General features: G+C 36.1%; 1 protein-coding gene across 1 annotated transcript in view; it reads left to right on the top strand.

Moving 5' to 3' along the window:
- Positions 1 to 8,167, top strand: part of AGMO (alkylglycerol monooxygenase) — a gene marked incomplete at its 3' end in the record, with an annotated part of 34,024 nt that extends 25,857 nt beyond the window's left edge. The window contains exons 8-9 of the mRNA XM_010175768.1: positions 6,995 to 7,077; positions 8,062 to 8,167. Of these exons, the coding sequence (XP_010174070.1) occupies positions 6,995 to 7,077; positions 8,062 to 8,167 (189 nt within the window). The remainder of the gene's footprint in view (positions 1 to 6,994; positions 7,078 to 8,061) is intronic.
- Positions 8,168 to 20,241: the final 12,074 nt, after the last annotated feature.

The following is a 20,241-nucleotide window of genomic DNA, read 5'->3' as shown; positions in this document are numbered from 1 at the left end:
AAAACAACTAGAAAATTCTGTGCACAAAACTACAGGGTAATAAGGTAGTAAGGATAAGAAGGAGAGCACGTGGGACTAGAAGCACCTCATCTCAGGACATAAACCTTCAGCGTAGGCGTAGAAAGTGCTAGTCCCAAGGCAGGGTTCCAGCATCACTCTGCAGTACAGTGGGGAAGCTGTCATGAGAAGGAAGCTTGTATATGAATAACTTTATTTGGCAAAAATCTTTCTCAATATCAGTTTTCCACTACCCTGAGTTATGAAATGTCTATGGATACAACTGGAACTTTCTGTCTGGCTATGAATTATGTCATAACTGTGGCATAGCTCCATAAATGGAGAAAGCTAACTGTTTTCCTCATTTTTAGGTATAAGTTCCATTTCATAATAGCCATAAGACACAGCACACAGCTATTACATTTCTCAAGTGATTACAGTTGCTCAGTGTTTGGTCTCACGCCCTGTAGAAGTGTTAAATTTCTCTATCCATAAAGAGCAACCATATACCTTCAGTCTGAATGACCTACATTTAACTTATGAAAAGAGCAAAACAAGAAAGAACAAATATATATTTTCCACAGGAGAGAGCATACAGTGTTTATTTTCTCTACAGTGATCTGCACTACATCCAGAGAATAAAAATTACTTCTGAGCTCTGCACATCTAGATCTGATCCAAAGCTCATTGAAGAAATGGGATTTGGATCGTTCCCAGAGAGAGTGCTAGGAGTGTAAAACTGCAGTGCATTCAAAGCAAAAGTCTCATAGCTCCAGAACTGCATGTATCGCATAAATCAAAGTGAAGTGTACCTTAAACACATTTTAAAGTGTCTTTTTGATTGTTGATAGATACTGTAATATTTACTGTGGTTACAATGCTATGAATATGTGAGCAGTTTCAGATATAAAGTAGTAAGAGATAAGATAGATCTCTTGAAACCTGAGAACACAATTAATATATCCATTCAGTAAAACATCACCAAGTACTGTATATGGAATATTGCTAAGAATTAACTTTTTTTTTAAGCAGTTTTAAATTGAAATAAATTCATACAAAGACATCTAATAACACAAATTTCATAGGATTGTATTAGCGTTCTCCACTTGAATGTCAAAGGTGTCTGGTATATAACCGCAGGGCATCTGTTAACTGATGAAATGTCCTGACATCATTCCTAGCAGTTTTTTTGAAACACTAAAGACATCAGGATGAGAAAATGTATCCATGTTATTCTTCAAATGGAATAAAACAATCTGAGTTCTTTGAAATATAAAAGTCAATTTGGAGTATTTCAGTGTTCATCTAAATACACATTTGAAATGGTGTATTTCCTTTGTTTAAATTAATTATTTTTTCATTACTAAAAAACCATAAAATAATAATGCTGTGGCTTTCTGTTGATTATAAAGCCATGTAAACTTCTTCCCAGATTCTATACCCCGCCTTTTTTTTTAGAGCTCCACGGTATTTTTAAAGCTTTCAATGAAACCAAAATCCAACAGAAATATTTTTTTCTGTTTGATTGCAGCCAATAATCACATTGCAAAGTTGTGGTTGACTTGTAGTTGGGGAACCTGCTGTGGTCCCAAAAGTTTCTCTGTTTATACAAATACTGGAGTATATAAATACTCATTTATTTTATGTATACATCCATGCATATTATGTTTAAGTGGAATGAGGATGCTAGCCCTAACAAGGGTGAAAAAGGCATGTTCTTTTCACACTGCAACTTGCAGTGTGTAGATTTAATATGTGATGTTTAGTTTAGTGAAATACCCTAGTGACTGTTTTGTTGATTTTGGTAGAGTAAAGCCTAGAAAATGGATGCCTCGGCTGCCAGCATCCACTTCATAGAGCGATATATGTTTGAAAGTAAATAAAAGAATCAAGGCAGCATGTAACTATACCACTGGAGCTATAAAGAGAAAGTTATGGAAGCAAACTAATAATTCTAAAATTTATGCTACATGGCTGGTTTTCTAAAAGCTGTTATTCCCAAATGGCATCATAGTATATTTCACTGTAAATTTCTTGGTAGTCTTTGACTAGGAGCACAAATGAGGGAACACATTTTTTTGCTGTATATGAATGTGGTGTGTGTATCTACATTAAAGGGTAACTTAAACCTTCTTCCTGCATGGTTCCCAGTGAGGCTTTATACCTCACCCTTCATCATGCCAGAAAGCTGAAGACTTCAGAAGTGGAAGGCTGCAACACTGTACTCGGGCATTACAATACCAGGCATTTGTGTGAATCTGATGATAGTGCCAGTTTGCAATTAACTGTGATCTGCAAGTTGTACTTTATAGTCCTCCAGTCCTTCACGTTCTAGGCCAGAGATGATATTGGACCATAAAATGTTTTACAAGCAGTTAAAATGTTATGGTTCAGGTAGGAGAGCATCTGAAGAGAAATGGAAATTGGCCTGAAAAAAAAACAACCTGTAAAATATGATCATACCTGGCTCAGGTGGTTATTATGCCAAAGAGCCTCATATAGCATTTGAACTATTTAAAGATAAAGGCTTGTTTATATTTGAGTTGTATTTTCCTAAATTGTAAGTTTGCTTCAATTCTTCTGATTTACTAACATACATTAAAATTTATTTCTATTATCTTCTTTTTTTTCTTGGAAATTGATGTTTAAAACTGAACTGCAGTTTTTTATTTTCCTTTCAGGTTCTTAATATATGCTTTTTTTTTCTGTGGTTGGATAAATGTGGAGAGTCAAGTGATAACGCCAGGCTTCAATTTCGCACATCTTAGACAAAATGTTTAAGAGAAGTTTGCAGGGTCACACTCCAAATTCTTTTATTCAATACTTTCTTTCTTTGTAGAGAGAAAGCTGCAGTCTGAAATAGAATATTACAGTGTCTCAAGCTTATAATTATTTCAGGGTCCATCAACAACAATATAATAGAACAACAATAATAAAAATTCTTATTTTTTCCTGAAAACATGTTAATTTTAGAAAAGTAATTTTTATTTTTTTTCCTACTCTTTTAGAAATGTCAATTAAAATATATCTTTAAGCAAAGAAAAAAAAAAAAAAAGTTATGAGAGAAAACACTGAAAATATGAACCAAAAGTAGCTGCTTTGGATAAGTGTTTTCATCATCCACTGAAATCCAGCTCTTAGTGTAGGGACCAAATTTCACCTCTAGACTTGCTGTCTAGCTAATGGCAAGAAATAGGATCATTAAGAAAGTGCTCCCTCTCTCAGTTACAGAGAAATCTTAGGTTAATAGCAGATTTTTAGGGACTTCAGTAAAGGTACTTAAAGGAAGGTAGAATGAATCAGCACCTCAGTTTGCTGAAACTGGAATCACAAGGAAACCCATATGCCTAGGACTTGGTGAGTGGTTGTCTCATGCTAGCCAGCTTGGAAACACTAGGAGGGCAGAGAAGTGTGAAATCATGTGGCTCTTTTAAAATGGAAATTGGGGACACTCTTATTCATTCATAGCAAGTACTGCTGGATCCTTCCTGAAGACAAATATTAACATTTGTTCTCTCAAAACTATTGCAGGTTCATTTGTTTTCCATAAAGTGTGATTTTAGCCATATATTGTAATGTAGCAATTACATGAGTTGCTTGAAATTTGGATTTGATGTTCAGTTCTCTTTCCTACCTAAGGTGGATACAAAGCCTTATATTCTTTTTCTCGGAATAATGCCCTATCACTGTGGGAACATTTTTAAGGCAGTCTGTAGAAGCTAGTGTATTGCACTGGAAACACAAAGCAAAATCAGACCCACTGGTCCAAAAGGACAAGGTTTTAGAAAAGTTTTAATTCTCCAACACAAAAGTGAGGACAGTCCCTAAGGAGGAAAGCCTTGAATGCCAGGCCTAGTTCCCTGGCAAACTCCCTTATCTGACAAGTAACAGTTATTGAAAAACGTATCAAAGCATCTCTAAGAAATTTATGTGTGAGTTCCCTTATGCCTGTGCCAAATCATGTATTCCTTTGCTCACTTCTTGAGTTTTTGTATGACCCAGTTTCTACAGAAAGCTGAATTGGAAGTTGAACTTACTGTGGCTAGATGAGCAGTTTAAGAACTACTCATTTTATTAAATTTAAATAGAGTCTTTGCCTGATTTTTGTAAAAAAGCTCTGTCCAAAGATTTAGTCGCTTCAAAAACAATTGTTTCATGTTAACACTGGAAAGTCTTTTAAAATTAGGATAGCTGTGGGATTTTCAGATTCTAGAAACTAGTTTTCCAAAAAAGCACACTCAATTTAATCCTTTATTGTAAAATTTTAAAACTTGGTATCAGGAATTTGCTAATGTATTCCAAGTGATGCAAACCTTGCTAAAGGATTATAAGCTCATCAGAGCATTTTTTTTCTTTCTTGACTGAAGTGAGAGTCTCAATACATAACTGTTATACTGAGTTCCTAGGGTTCAATATCTAGCTCAATATCCTGTCCCTTGTGGTGGCCAATAGTAGATGCCCAGGGTAAGAGCATAAGAAGAGTGTAAAGAATATCCTTTCTCAAGGTCTATGTATAAGTAGCTTGTGATGGTAATCATCAGTCTGAGTTTTTGTAAGTTTATCATAAGAAGGGATGGATGAAATTGGAAATGTAGCAGTGCAGTAATGAGTTTGATCTATCCTGGTGTAAATCTGTGCACCAGTGTAGCTTGGCAGGTGTCATTTGTGAGAAGTGTGTTCTGGCTTGTAAACTGGTAAGGCTGCTGTTTAGCTCACTCATTGCTGGGATTGTGTTTTCTTTGTTCAATAACGGTTTGTTAAGGGTATCTAAGTAGGTGCTTGTGATTCTTTAGTAAAACAACAGAAACCTGCCCAGTCTGAGTGTGTGGTTTGATGTGTTTTGCAAACATGGGCACTGTAAGTTCACACAGCTGTAAAACTTGAGAATATCCTCCTGTGGCCTCCCACACTCACAGATACTTGCCTTAGATCTCTTTGAGGGATAGGGGCCACCACTGAGGGAAGTCACCGAGTGGGATTTGAGGGATAGGGGCCACCACTGAGGGAAGTCAACCCAATATTGAAATCAAGGCAGACATTCATAGTTTTTTTTTTTATTATTATTATTTTGCCTGCAATCTTGGAGTGCAAGTTGCTGTTAATAAACTGGTATTGAAGCCAGACAGGGTTCTTATAACTCAGCAAGATTCACTACTTTTGTTTTGGATTTTTGTTGTTTTTTAAATGAAAAAACAAAGGCTTTTCAAAACTAATATTTGAAATGAAGTCAGGGAGGGAACAAGAAAACTGATTCAATATTTGATTTTTCAAAGGCAGCTGTGAAGAATACAAAAAATATTTAAAAAATTCAAAGATAAAATTCAAACTTCACAATGAAAATAATTCCTGTTTTCCTGAGTTTTGTTTATATCATTTTGATGTAAATTTTAAGGACATAAATCCTCATGCTGCGATTCATCCAGGTACTAACACACACGTTGATGTTTCAAAAAGTTTTGAGTCTGATTGAAGTTAATGATATGAGTTGAAGAGTTTTGCTGAATTGGGAACCAGGTGTCGAGTTGTCATGACAGGACAGTGTTAATTTTTTTTCTTCCTAAATATGGTTATATTGTCATGTCATGTGAATTCTTCTCACCAGTGTATAGTTTTTGGTATCCACTGGGATTCATAGATGACTCTTGTAAAGACCTGGTAACATAAGATGGAGAAAAAGAACAGGGCTGCTGGGATTTTTATCTAGAAATACGTTTGTTCCTTTTCGGGTAAAAGCACAAGGGAATCAAGCAACTTTGGAAAAACACCTAGTGCAGAAGGAAATATCTTAAACATTATTTTGGAAATGCAGCACTCAGGAAACAAATATAAATATGATTATTCCAGATAAGAGTGCTAGCAGAGCAGATATCAGGTGCCCACTGAAGCTGCTCTGTCACTCCTCCTCCTCAACTGCACAGAAGAGACAAAATATATCAAAAGTCTTGTGGGTTGAGATAAGGACAAGGAAACATCATTCAGCAATTACTATCATGGGCAAAACAGACTCGACTTGGGAAAATTAGTTTATTTTATTACCAATCAAATCAGAGTAGGGTAATGAGAAATAAGACCAAATCTTAAAACACCTTCCCCACACCCCTTCCTTCTTCCTGGACAAAATTTCCAGTTTCTCTACCTCCTCCCTGCCAGTAGCACAGAAGGACAGGGAATGGAGTTGTGGTCAGTTCATCACGCAGTGTTGCTGCTGCTCCTTCCTCCTCAGGGGGAGGTCTCTTCTCACTCTTCCCCTGCTCCAGCGTGGGGTCCCTCTAATGGGAGACAGTCCTCCATTAACTTCTCCAACATGAGTCCTTCCTTTCTTTATGAGCAGTTCTTTATGAACTGCTCCAGCATGGGTGCTTTCCATGGGGTGCAGTCCTTCAGGAACAGACTGCTCCAGTGCGGGTCCCCCACGGGGTCAGAATGGGCTTCCCTCAGGGTCACAGTGTCCTTTGGGCATCTATCTGCTCCAGCGTGGGGTCCTCCATGGGCTGCAGGTGGATGTCTGCTCCACTGTTAAGCTCCATGGGCTGCAGAGGGACAACCTGCCTCACCATGGCCTCCAGCATGGGCAGGGAATCTGCTCTGGTGCCTGGGGCATCTCCTCCTCCTTCTTCACTGACCTTGGTATCTGCAGAGTTGTTTCTCTCACATATTCTCGCATTTTTCTCTGGCTGCAATGCCATTGTGCAGGTTTTTTTCCCCATCTTAAATATGTTATCACTGCGCTGATGAGCTTGGCCTTGGCCAGTAGCAGGTCTGTGTTGGTGCCAGCTGGCATTGGCTCTGGTGGACTTGGGGAAAGCTTCTGGCAGCTTCTCACAGAAGTCACCTCTGTAGCTGCCCCAATACCAAACCCTTGCCATGCAAACCCAATAGAAGCAGATATTCACATCACTGAGTGAGGATGTTGAAGCTACTGTTCTGTTAAAACTCAATTTATCTTCAGAAAATTACTCAAAATTAATTAATTAATTAATTGTCTACTTTTTAACAGATGTTATCACAGGGAGTTATTCTCCTGAGAATTGGCTTTATCATTCTGTCCCTGACCTCTTTCGGACTACTTATGGAGAACAGGCAAGATAAAAAACACACTTTTGTTTTCTTCTCTCTTTATGCATTATTTATCATTATATGGAAATGTCTACATGTTCCCCTCCAGGCTTGCATTTGTTGGATCCATGTCTCTGGTTTTGGGACGCTGGCAGGCCAGGGAGACCTGCAGGCTGTCCCATGGTAGTTCAAGGTCAGACTGTGATCATATTTTGTCAGTCCTGTGTAGCATGCCATAAGTGTCAAACACCGTGACGGTGTATGAAAAACACACACTGTAGCTCAGAGTAGACTTCATAGAATCATAGAATGGTTTGGGTTGGACTTAAAATCATGTGGAGTACGCTGTGGACCTGAGACTAGATTTAGTCAGTATGGATGCAAATCAAATTGGATCTTGACTACACCAGCCCAGTGAGATGTACATTATGGAAGTAGTTCAGATGAGCACCGTGACCCTACAAAAAAGTAAACAGCAGAACAGAAATGTTGAATAGAAGCTTCCTTTGAGATTGAGGTACCAGTTCTGCTTTGCACCTGCTGTTCATTATGTTTTCAGAAAGGAATACCTTTCACTTGTGTGGACTGAATAGTTTATTTCAGTGTAGGTAAAAATCTATCAATCTGACACAGATGTGTGTAACTTAGAGTTAATAATGTGAATTAATAAAAATTTACAGAAACAGACCAATTAAAAGATTCTGAACTACTCATGTAGAAGTTTTCAGAATTTTGTTGTGATTTTTGCGATCAAAATACAATAGCTATATATACATCTACTTTTGTGTGAGCTCATATATAGTTTGTGAGCATGTGTATTCTCACCCCTAGCAAGATCAGTGTTATAAGTCCATAGAAGGTAGATACTATAAAAACTTAACTATAAGGTTAAGAAAGATGACTTGGAGTAAGTGCAGGACATCACAGACTATTTCTACATTCTCTTTTTCACTAAAGTTAACAAAAATAAAAGATTGGACATTAATCTGAATTACTTCCCATTTCTAGGCACAAAGCAGGAATTTTGGAAATCATCCGCTGCTTAATCTTCGTAGGTGTGTACAAACTTGGCCACTTAAGGAGTCAGTTTTCTTCCTTGAGCTGTGCATATGAGGTAAGACATTTACTTTGAAATGTCTATGCTGATGATCCTAGTTTTTTTAATATATTCAGAAAAAACCAAAACACTAACATTTATATTTTGCTTCCTTATTTTTTATTATACTATTTGAGTAGAATATTTTTTTTCTTACATCTTTATTTTACTTTTTATTATTAACTTGTAAGGAAGTTACTGCGTTTTGCTACAGAGATGCCAATTTACATTCGAAACACATCAGGAAACTGATATAGTTTCTTCCAAAAATAATATATTAGGGGCCATATGCTTTGAAAGAAATAGGAGAAATGTGTTGCTGAACCTGAATTGATTAACTCACCTTTCATGGGGTAAATCTGAAAATGCTTGGAGGCTGGAGGAGTCTTAAATATAAAATATTTTTTCTGTACTCCCACTGTACCTCAGAAACAGACTTTTAGCCATTGACAAAGATAGGATACTGGACTAAATAGACCTTTGGTCTGATTAAGTATGGTTGCTTTTGTGTTCTTAGGACTTATTTTTACACTGTTTGTGACTTTTGCTTTTTAATCTATTTTTTTTCAGCACAGTTGATATTTCATAGTAACTCTTTTAATATAATAACACTGAATCATTAATATGATTCTGATATAAATAACATTCCCAAACTACCTAGTGCTGGTTATCAACAATGTTATGAACAATTTGGTAGACTATAGAACTGTTATCAGAAAATTACCTTTTGGCTTAAAACAAGAAAAAATGAAATAAAACAGTAGGGACTGAGACTCAAACTAAGTTCAAAATGGTTCCTTTGACTTGAAACATCTGCAAAACTTATAGCAACTTTCCTAATTGGAGGTTTCTAATGGTGGTGTATATTCTGCTTTTCCAAGAGATCAGGCAATAGGGGAATAAAAAAAATATCTTATGCTACTGTGGGTCTTTTTTTGTTTCTTTTTTCTTTTTACCTGGGATAGGAAACAATAACTATTGGACAATATTTAAAGCTAGATAAATGCCACTAATCAAGAATTGCTTTGATTTTTTTCCCCATACTGTTACATTGTAAAAGTTTTTGTGTATAAAACCAAAGGTTCTTGAATTCCTTTGAAAAGAGTCTGCCAGAACTCAGCAGATATTTTAAGGATTTTACTTGCTTAAATATAATTTGGAAAATGTTTTTATTATTTACTGAGTGACCTATTACAGTACATAGGCTTGAAGTGAAGAATTCAAAAATTTGGTGATTAATTCTATAGCCTTTTAGATGCAGCTCTCAGACTTGAATTATCCTAACTGAATTTGGGGAGCATCATATGCCAAAATATACACTCTAAATTAAAAAAAAAAAAAAAAATCACGTACTTGCCTTACTGAGGGGTGTGTGTGCATATGTAAAAGTGTCTCTTACTAAGAAACGAATACAAGTAAAATTACCAGGTTGTTATTTCTGTTGTTTGTAGGGAACTATACAGGGTGCTATTCTGCCACAAAGAAGAAATTAAAATGAAATGGTTCTTAGTCTGTTCTTTACATGGATCTATCATTAAAATTTTAACTTCTTTGGCATCTGAGTTCTTACCTACTGTACTTTCCTATCCTTTCTTCTATCTAGTGTTTTTCCTTTTATGCTTTATGTTATACGTCTCTGTTACTCTTTTTTTAGTCCCTTGTTTGGCTGTTTTTAACAAGAAACAGGACTTCCTTGCTCACATGTTTTCCTTTGAAAATATTGAAAGAATAGGTGTCTTCCAAATCTATTGCTCTCGGTGAGACCAGAATAGATAATGCTTTTGAGTAATGCCAAATATGTCAACACTACACTTACATTTTATCATAAATCAACAAGTTTGTGATATTAATAGCTTTTATGATGTTGTGATGAACTTCAAAGGGTCCCTGATTTTGATATAAATTATCTAATTGTGCTCTCAATGCATTATACACTTTCTGGATTCATGATAGGAATATTCTTAGGTTGTTAATATTTGTGTAATGGGATTTACAACTGAAAAATTCTGAGCAAAGGGAAACTCCTGAGATTTGTCAATTCATGTTGAAAAGTCTTCAGATATTAATGTTTTAGCTCAATATTGATCTGATCATTTTGAACCAGCAGATGCCAGACAGCATAATAAATAAATAAGCAGATTTCTCAGAAATTAGGTCTAATATTTGTCCTAAAAATTGTTTCTGTTCTGTTCAACATTCAAACAAGTTATCTATCCTTCACAGTGTGATAGTGTAGATAACTTTAAGCATTTTGTGAGGCCCAAAAACATAGATCTATCTCATAAGCAATATTTTTAATATCTTCTACATGTGTCCTAGTAGTTTTTATGTGCTTGCTTTCTGACTTCCTTTGCTCTGTTTCACTTTAAAATTAACTTACAATTTTTAGGGAGGTGTAAATTAAACCATTTATTTAATCTTTTTGTTTGCCTCACATACAGATTTCATCTTTAGCATACACCTAGATTTTTCTGACTTTGATCTTTTTAATATTATATTTTCAGTACTCATAATCTGTACTATACTTAAATAATGTCCTCCTTACATCATCATTCTTAATATGTTACTAAATAAACAATTATTTAGCAATCCAGTATTCATGAGCAATAGGAATGAATGTACAACATCAAGTAAAAGAATTTCTGTTGACTTATTTTTTTGAGTGTATAAATTATGCCTTTCAGGGCATTTACTTAGGGATGAAGAAAAATAAACTGCAAGAGGCATGATGGCACTACACAGTGTGTCTAGAATTTAACAAATAATTCTACCACATCATTCTTAAATTAATAGTGCATATTGCAGCAGATAAGCACAAGACTGATTTTGCTATTCGGCATGTTGAATCATTAGTGGAAAAGTATGTGACTTCTGTCTGTACATGTTGTTTTTTTTCTGTGACTGTGTCATACATTCATATTTCTCATAAATATTCTAGAACCAGTAGATAAGATTCCAGAAATAAATATCCTTACAGTACTATTTGCAGAGTACTTTAACTAGTGAAAATGGATGATTTAAATTTCAAAGATTGCATTTGACTCATGAAGAGGTCTGACAATTATCAGAACTGCCGCATGGGAGAAAGACCTTCTGGGTGAAAACTAGAAGGAAAATACGGAAGAAATTAGAGAAATCTAGGAGAGCAGTGAGAGAGGAGAGAACAGAGGAAACAAGGAGTGAGCCTTTCCCAGTCTGCCATTAAATTATCTCAGGTGGGTGTGAGAAAAGCAGCTAATGATTGCAATTCCAGGAGCAGGGGCAGTCCTGTCCTCTGGCTCCAGCCTCTTACCACCCTTGCCCAGCTAATTGGGTTGGCCAGCTGGTCTGACTAATGTAGCCAGAGATATTTCTTCAGATAAGTGAGTTTATGCAACTTGCTGTGGAGCAAGAAAGATTCTTAATGCTGAAGTCCAGGGAAGGCAGAAGTAAAATGTAGCTGGAGGTGTGTAAGAAAGAAGGATTTCTGCTTTTGCTAAAGCTGTAATCTTAATATGATTGTTAACTGTGTCTATGCTTTAGTAAGTGCTACATTGCATTTATTGATATTTTGAAGTTGTGTGTTACTAGGCTTGGTTCTATGTGAAACCTCTGTTATTTTTCTGGTCATTTAAAGGTATCATTCTCCCTGCTATTGTATTTTAAGTTTTTCCAAGACATACTACTGGGGTTTCTCTCCTGGTGTCCTTGCCTTCTCCAAACAAGACAATAAGTTGATGTTATCTGAGTTAGAAAAGTGACCTTTTTTTCCTTATGGAAGGTGCAACAATACTTGTTTCTCAGCATGCATGTTCTGTTCCTTGTGCTATGTATTTTTTATGGTTGGTTAGGTGAAAGAAGCAGGGGTTTTTTATGGCTTTTTTTAAGTTAAAAAAAGTGGTGATGTTGGAGGACTTAAGAAAATAGTTTCTTGGGTGTGTGTCACTGAAAATCTTTTTGATAGGAGCAAAGATATTATATTTGCCTGGTTACAGACGGTAAACTGAGGAGGTAATGTGTTTCTGCTTGAGAATCTGTGCAGCCATGTCCTGTACTAGTTAGTTTTCTTTAGGCTGATTACTTCATGCCTGTGTAATGTGATGATCATGTGTATTACTAAAGCCAAATCACTTTCTGTCAGACTGGGCCTAGAGTCTCCTAACCACCTGGAGGTAGCAGAAAACATTGGTTGTGCATTCAGTTCAGCAGGCATGATATGTAAAAATAAATCTGTGATGATGGTGCACCTCTTCAAAGTGTTTCCATCCAACTGCTCTGGTTTGGCAAGAGCCAGCATATTCCATGAGCTGATTTTGGTCAAGCACTGGCTGTTATTTGACAGTAGTACTAATGAGGAGCAAGTAGAAATGAAAGCCCTTGACATGTTGTTGGAACTCTTGCCTTAAATATTTTCACTGACTCTCATAGTGGCTGCAACTCAGTACTGAGAAGGACTCAAACTAAGGGGCTAGGAGTGAGGAAGCTGAGGGAGGAAATACAGATGTCTGTCTTGATGTGCTTGTTTAGTTTTTACCTTTGTTTCACCTAAGGCATTGTATCTTCACCCAGACTCCTCCTGCAATGCAACTTCCTAGGGTGCTTGGCTATGAAAGCATTGGAAAACATGTATTAATTCACAGGTAGGAAGGATAAAAATCTAGGACAACTTTCATTGGGGAAAAGAAAGAAAAAGAGAGCTTGTGTACATGTGTGATATTTTAAATTAAAAACTTGTTTTCTTTTCTGTTCTACATGGGCATGTGGTGCATTAGAAATATAACTGCTTTGGAAGGTATAGAAAGTCTTGTTCTGCAGCATATAATTCAGCCCTTAACTAATGAAGGCAGAAATGAACTTCACTGTAGTAAAATTGTTTACTGACTCTTCCAGGGTATCTAAACTTGGTAGATGCAGCTGTTCCCAACACTTATGGAGACAGTATTCTATAGCAACTGGACTGCTTCTCTGAGCTTTGATGCAATTCTGGTATTTCTTAGGAGTGTGTCAGCTAATTTGTCTGGATAAAATATATAATAACTTTTTATTAAAGAACTGATTTGCACTATATTCTGCATTCCACAGCAGTCCCTCTTAATGTGATATATTACCACACTACTGATTTCTCCTTTCATCGTACAAAGACTTGCTGTTACCTCACTTGTTTCTTAGTGTAATTTACTGTCATTGGAATACTGGCTTATGAGTACTGATTTAAAACAAACATTTACTCATAAGAACTTATTTCCACATCCACAATAGTTTTCTGCTCTGTAGCATTTTTCCTTGCTCCCTCGTTATGATCATCTGTGCCACATTTCAAAGCGCAGCATATCCCATATTTGGTTTCCATTAAGGTGAAAGCTCCATGCCCTCTGCTATGATTTACAATCTCAGCATTTATGCAGTCTCTGTGCCCTAAGTACTTTGGCTGGTGTATTTGAAATCTATTTTAGAAATGAAGCTAGGGATGGAAGGAAATTCTACTGCCTTATGATAAAAAGCCTTGTCAACACACATGGAATTAACAAACATGAGTTGTAATCTGTATTTTCTATGTTAGCTTCATTCAGAAAAGTCTGCTATACCATGCAGTGTAGCCCAGGGACTGGACTTTTAATATTCTTGACAACTGCCCTAAGGGGAATAATGTCCCTTAGAAAAAGTCACAGTAAAATCTGGCAGTAGATTAAGTTAGTTTCCACTTAGGTGTGACAGCAGAGTCATTACTGATTTTAGACTTAGCCAGTTTGAGAGTCGGCTTCACCACCATCAACTAAAGACTATGATGTATAGTTCCAGATGCTCTGGCCAATTGACCGTAAAATTGCTCTGCATTTCTGGCAGAGCAGCCAAGCTGGAGCTTTTAAAATCTCCACTCCCCGAGCTCAACACCCTCCCCCCTCTGCTTAAAAGCTGCTCATTATTCTTCTTCTGCCCGCTGATCTTAGCAAAAGAAAAACTTCTGGAATCAATTAGATGTGTCTGCACTTGATGAGATTTGCACGTGAGTTCGGAATTGCGAGGCTTTGATAGTGTCAGCCAACAGCTGCAGTTTCAGGTGGTAAAATGGGGGAAGGAATTTTCTAGGGTTTATTTACAATCATAAAATAAAACAAAAATCAGGACAAGTTGGAAACCATCTAATGTGTTGTTAAAATGAAGCCTGAATTGGGTTATGTATTTATTTTTTCTGAAAAAAAAAGTAAACTGGTGGTTTATTATCAGGATCTTTTCAATTACCTTGCAATTATTAGGCTGTATAGAGTGGTTGTAATAAAACGCAAGCTATGGTCTGCTTACTATAGTTTTAACTATGAAAGAGGCATCTGCTATTACTTTTGTCACTTTAATTGCTTGACAAGACAAGGAGGTAGTCATACTTAATAGAAATCAGAAGCACGCAGTCAAAGACGAAGCAAAGGTGGTACTCTGAAGATAGAAAATACATATTCACATATGCTGTCTGAAATTTTGTGATTTTTTTTCTGTCAACACTGGCATTGGTAGTTGTAAAGTTTATTTTCTGACCCTTTTTAGCCCAAAGCAGTTAGTGATTGGTTTGTATCTGTGTGCAATGTTTGCATTTTAAAGATAACGGCTATGCCAAATTAAATTATTAGTGTACAGCTATATGTCTGATTGTGTCTTTGTAGAAATTAAACTGTGCCATTTCACACACATTGTTACTAATTTGCATTGCAGACTGGTTTGGTTCATAAATCAAAGCATAATTTTTCTAAAAGCCAGTAATGCTACAAACCCCTTCAAACTGCATTCCTTTCTACATCACAATAACACATGGATAATAATAGACATCTCCATGCCAGTGAATTGCTTCACCGATATTAATCCCTGGTGACAGCTGAGATACTCCACATGGGTGGACATTTCTGTCTGTGTAATTGCAGTTCCAGTATTAGAGTATTAACTGACTATTTATTTTTTTTATTAATGCACAAATGCTTAGAATTGTTTCATACCTGGATTTCTTCTGCAGAGGTGGTACTGTTAGGAAAATTCATCTGTGCAGTAATTTTTAATTTTTTTTTTTTTTTTTCGCTTTTAAAGAGCTTGAAAGTACTTCCAGTGAAGGAGCGCTCCGAGAACACCTTGTTTGCAGTATTAGTCACGGGAGTGAGCACAGAGGCACCTCTGCATCACAACACAAGCAGTGCTGGCATACACTGCCAGGAGAGGCAGGCGTACAGATAGACCCGGCGCCGTTTGGATACTGTAGAGGACATGCAAAGAGCAGACTCATGTTTCCTATGCTTGATGGAGCCAGCGCTTACTGATCAGTTTACTCGCTTGTTCGTACTACATTCAAAGTTGATTTAAGGGTATAGCATAAAGCACATTTCAATCTCTTAAGGGTCAAAGGCAAGTGCAAGATGGGTGATTGCTGTGTCCTGACTGAAAGACACTGGCTTACTTGCTGAGATTTCCCATACACACATGATGTGAGGAGAAGCAGAAGATACCTTCTGCATCCGTCAGACTGTCTCTCTAGCCACACTGAGCACCCTGGAGCAGGGAGCCTTCTGGCCAGTGCTGTGTGTGCTCTGTGGCCCAGCCATCTTTAGCCTGTCAAACTCACCTGCCTGTATGTGTTTATTAGGACAACCTGATACGCAAAATTAGTAGACTTCTTTCCAAAATCAGATACTCTGCCACCAAAACTATTGCAGCTGGCAGGTGGGAATTGTCCTAATCTTAGAGGTGAGAGTTGTACCTGTGTTCCCAAGACCATGGACGGCAGATGGCTTAGTTTGAATTTTATCCTCAACATGACAGGCAGAAGGATTGAATTAACTTTTAGGAGATGACAGCTTTAATTAAACTCGCTATTTCTGATGTGGAATAAATCTAGGTTTGGCAGATACAACGTGACCACAAAGAACCACCCTAGTATTTAAAGCATTTTGGATATTTTTGTTTCACAAGATTTAAGGAGAGAAAACCCAAATGTAAAGAAGACATGCAATCTGGAGTTACCCAATTTATGTGTCTTGCAGGGGAGATGGATGTACAAGATTCTTTTTCCCCATAAATGTCCCTTCCCACTTCTGTAACAGCAAGCACAACACAGCAGCTGTGAAAACACCATTTCTGGAGTAGAATGACTGTGTAGTACCCACAGAATTGGGCTGTAACATAGGCCATTGGAAAGCCAAATCAATACCTGTATTTAGGAAAGTAGAAATATTCAAAATTCAAAATATTCTATAATATCTTTTATTATAATTTCTGATTTAAAAAAAAAAAAAAGTCTGTTGTGCAGTCTGTTCTTTCAGAAGCTGTTTATGAACAACAAAGAAGGAAAAGCACAGTAAAAGTCAAGCCTCTGTTTTTTATACTAGCAGCACCTGAAATAACCACAGAGGCTGAGAACTAGTTCATGATATCTGGGCAACTGCATGGTGAATTCTAACCAGCCACTACCTCTTGTCCAAAGTAGGCAATAGATCAGTAAGATAAAATCAAACCATAATCTATGCTGTGATTTTTTTTATTTTTTTTTTTTTATTACTGCCTTATTATATCACTCCTTTGTATGAGTTCTGTTTTCTATGATGTTTAGAGGCAGGGAATATAGAGAAAGCAACAATGCTGTATTTATTTTTATATTTGGGTATTATGCAAAGCAAAGAGAATGTTTTAAAATTTCTTTCTGCCAATGCCAAATAAAAATAGCCTGATGAAAGAAGATTAGCAAATGCTATGTTTAACAACTGATTCCCAAATGCAGAACACTCAAAACACTTTGTATATTTCAAAGTTGGAAATAGGTGTTATGGAAAAAAAGTACATATAAAGCTCTAGTTATCACTTGAAACTAAGGCAAAATAATGCAGCAACCCCCTGTGGAGTCTGGGAGTGATCACATCTGTCCTGACAAAATCAGTTTGGTTTATCTTCATGTGGAGACCATGAAATGCCTGGTGTAGATTGTTTATTTTGCTGATTGGAAGCTAATATGCAGTTGAAAATGCCTGGGTTTAGTTTGAACGTTTTAGATTTTATGGAGAAAGGGGTGCTATATTTTTTCCTTAGCTGTTACCTGAATTCATTGCACATCTGCGTATGACTATAAATCTCTAGATATATTTATTTCTCTTCTTGTTGGCTTCATGTAAGTTGACTACAAAGAACAGTCAGATATTAGGAAATAGTTAAAAGTGACTGTTAAGCATGATGTTAGGAAATAGAACTTGGCCATTAACTGCATTGGTTTATATCTACATGTCTCCATACCTACCTCCATTTTCCTTTGTCTGCGAACAGTTTAGTTAGATTAAAACATCTCAGGGCAGATACGTGCCTTTGTGGATACATAAAGGCCCTACCTCACTTTTGTGCCCTGTGTAAGCAGTGAATAGAGCTTCCATTATCTTACTAGAATTTCTAGTCATTTCTTGTTCCTAACTTCTGTGTGAAGCCTGTTAAACAGTTGCCTTGTTTAGAAAACTGTGGGGTTTAAGTATATACATTTTTAAGTATTCTGTTGTCTTCAACAGAGTATGTTCTAGCACAGTACAAGATGTGTTCAGGAGTCTAATTCTAGTATCTTGTTGGGCTATCTTTGCTTTTGATAAAAGTATTGGCCTAAAACGAGTCCATTCCAATTGTATCCTCTATATGACATGTATGGATGGTAATTAGCTTCTGGGGTTATCTGGGACATATTAAAATGCATCCCCAGACAATAAAATGTTCAAAAAGCAGGAATTTAACTGTCAGACTTGTAAATTGGACCAAAAATGTGTTACCAAGGTATCAACAACTGGGAAGAGCTTCATACATTTTAAAAAGTAGAGTACAACTGGCTAGAATTTGCAATGCCCTCTGGATAGAAGTCTAAACTGCAGTTGGCTGACAAAAAATGGCATATGCTTTTATATCTTTTATTTAAAAAAAAACTGAAAAAATATTTGAGACTTTTCTAAATAAAAGATTTTTATTTAGAGCTTTTTCTATTTTAAACTATTTTTATTTTTAACTCTTCCTTTCTCCCTCTCCTTTTCCTTTCTCCCTATACTCCCTTTTATTATTTTTGCTTTTTCTAGTGAAAAAGGAAATGATAATAAAAGGAAATAAAGAGGATTAATATGAGTATTTACACAGAGGAATTAAATTAAAAACTTAAAAAATAAAAAGCAAAAAAAGAAATTACTCACGGAGAATTTCCAAAAATAACAATTTTAACCAGTTTTAACAATTGTGTATTTGCATCCTAGGCCAAGATTTCAGATCAAATCTCTCATGCTCCAGACAGGCTTGTTCATACCATTTTATGACACTCTGTTGGTAACTACACAGTAGTGAATGTATTTTGTCCTATCAATGTGCTGAATATTTGATTTGGTCAGTAAAGACTCACAGCTCTGCTGGAGTGCTCAAACTGGCATTGCTCAATGTGCTCTGTCCAATTCACTCATGTAATAGAGAGAGCTGTAGGAAAACTTTATTTTCTGTTTCACTAACCAAATCAAAATAAAATAAAACCTACAAAAAAACCAAACCAAAACAAAACCAAAAACTTGTTTTTTCCCCCACCGTTACAAAATAAGATTAGTCAAATGCCAGAAAGAAGTATTTCCTTAAACAAAAACATTCTATTCAAACTTCTCCATTTAAAATAAAGTCTGAACTTGCTGTAAATTCATTAAACTTGAAATGGCACATTTAAAGAAATAAATTATGTGATAAAATTGTCCAATCTCTACTTCCAAGTGTAGAGAGAGATTAGTGAGTGTTTCTTCAGACTGACTATATGAGGACCTTGCTGTTGGAAGTAAGAAGCTGTTCATTAGCAGAAGGAAACTGGATAGTAAAAAAAGCAAACACTGTCACACTGTTGATTTTTAACATAATCCTTGGTATTGATAGAATATTAGGTCCTAAGATTCAGATCAGCTTTTCCACACCCTGATTTTTTTTCTGTCATTATACAGTACTCAAATGTAGCTCACTTGAAACAGATCATTTTAGAGTAATAAATTCTCAGTAGAGGCTTCATGATGATCTTGGAAAATCCTTTTATAGCTTGAAGGAGCACTGGGTTCATCTTTGTGGGGAAAAGAAGAAGTTGTACATGTATATGTGGTGCATAGCTATCAATTAATTATATCAAAGAAACAAATTTAAATAATAGCGTGGTATATTCTTATATAACTATTTCCCACTGCAATGTCAGTTTACCCAGTGTTACTCTGATTAAGAACAGTGATAGATCAAATATAATTTTATAGCCTTAATTTTTATATAAATTGATGCCATCTTAACTTGATGTTTTGAGTGTCTTATTGGACTATTTATGACCTTCTAAGTATTTACTAATTTCTGCCAAGTTCTTATAAAAAGTCTCTGTCCACTAGATGAATAAAATCTGTTTCTTCCACTGATGTTAAACTGACAGCTCCACTCCTGGCTAGTGGAAAGTTAAGAAAGAGGAAAACAGGATCTTTAGTGGATCCAGGTTTATTTTTTTGGCTTTGTAAATTCTGTGGCTTTCAGAACTTGTTAGCATCAAATAAAAACCAAAAGCATCAGATTGCAAAACTAACAAAAATAATAGCTGTGAAAGCAGCATGCAACCAAAGTGGTCCATTTTTCATGGACAGTCCACATAAAATCTGACCAACCAACTACTTTACATCCTCTGCTGTTTTATTTTGATCTTTGTATAGATCAAATTATGTGGTCTTCATGATTTTTTTTTTTTTTTTTTTTTGCTTTGTAATGTGTGGTAATCTGTACTATTAAACTTTACACAAAAGCATATTGCAACTGTAGAATCTGCATGTGTTCAACTGTGCATATTTCGGTATATATGCCAGTAGTTTCAGGCAACCCATAATACATTTGGCAGCAGAGATTCTAATTTTCAGAACTGTTTGTGTGTGGACAGATGTTTGACTCTTGCCATAGACAGAGTCTTTAGAATCTTTGGAAAACTGTGATTGAAAGGGAGCCATGTTGTCAGCTTAATTGTTAAGAAACTGAAGCTATGCTTAATACCTTTCCAAACAAATAAAGGTAGGTCTTCTGCTCAATGTCTAGCTGTTTGAAGGAAAGCTCAGCTAAGACAGATCACACTTTTGCCTTCAGTT

Source organism: Antrostomus carolinensis, unplaced genomic scaffold (genome assembly GCF_000700745.2).
Source record: "Antrostomus carolinensis isolate BGI_N321 unplaced genomic scaffold, ASM70074v2 scaffold10219, whole genome shotgun sequence".
NCBI lineage: Eukaryota > Metazoa > Chordata > Aves > Caprimulgiformes > Caprimulgidae > Antrostomus > Antrostomus carolinensis.
Note: the sequence above shows the minus strand (reverse complement) of the source record. Positions and strands in the feature narration are given on the sequence as shown.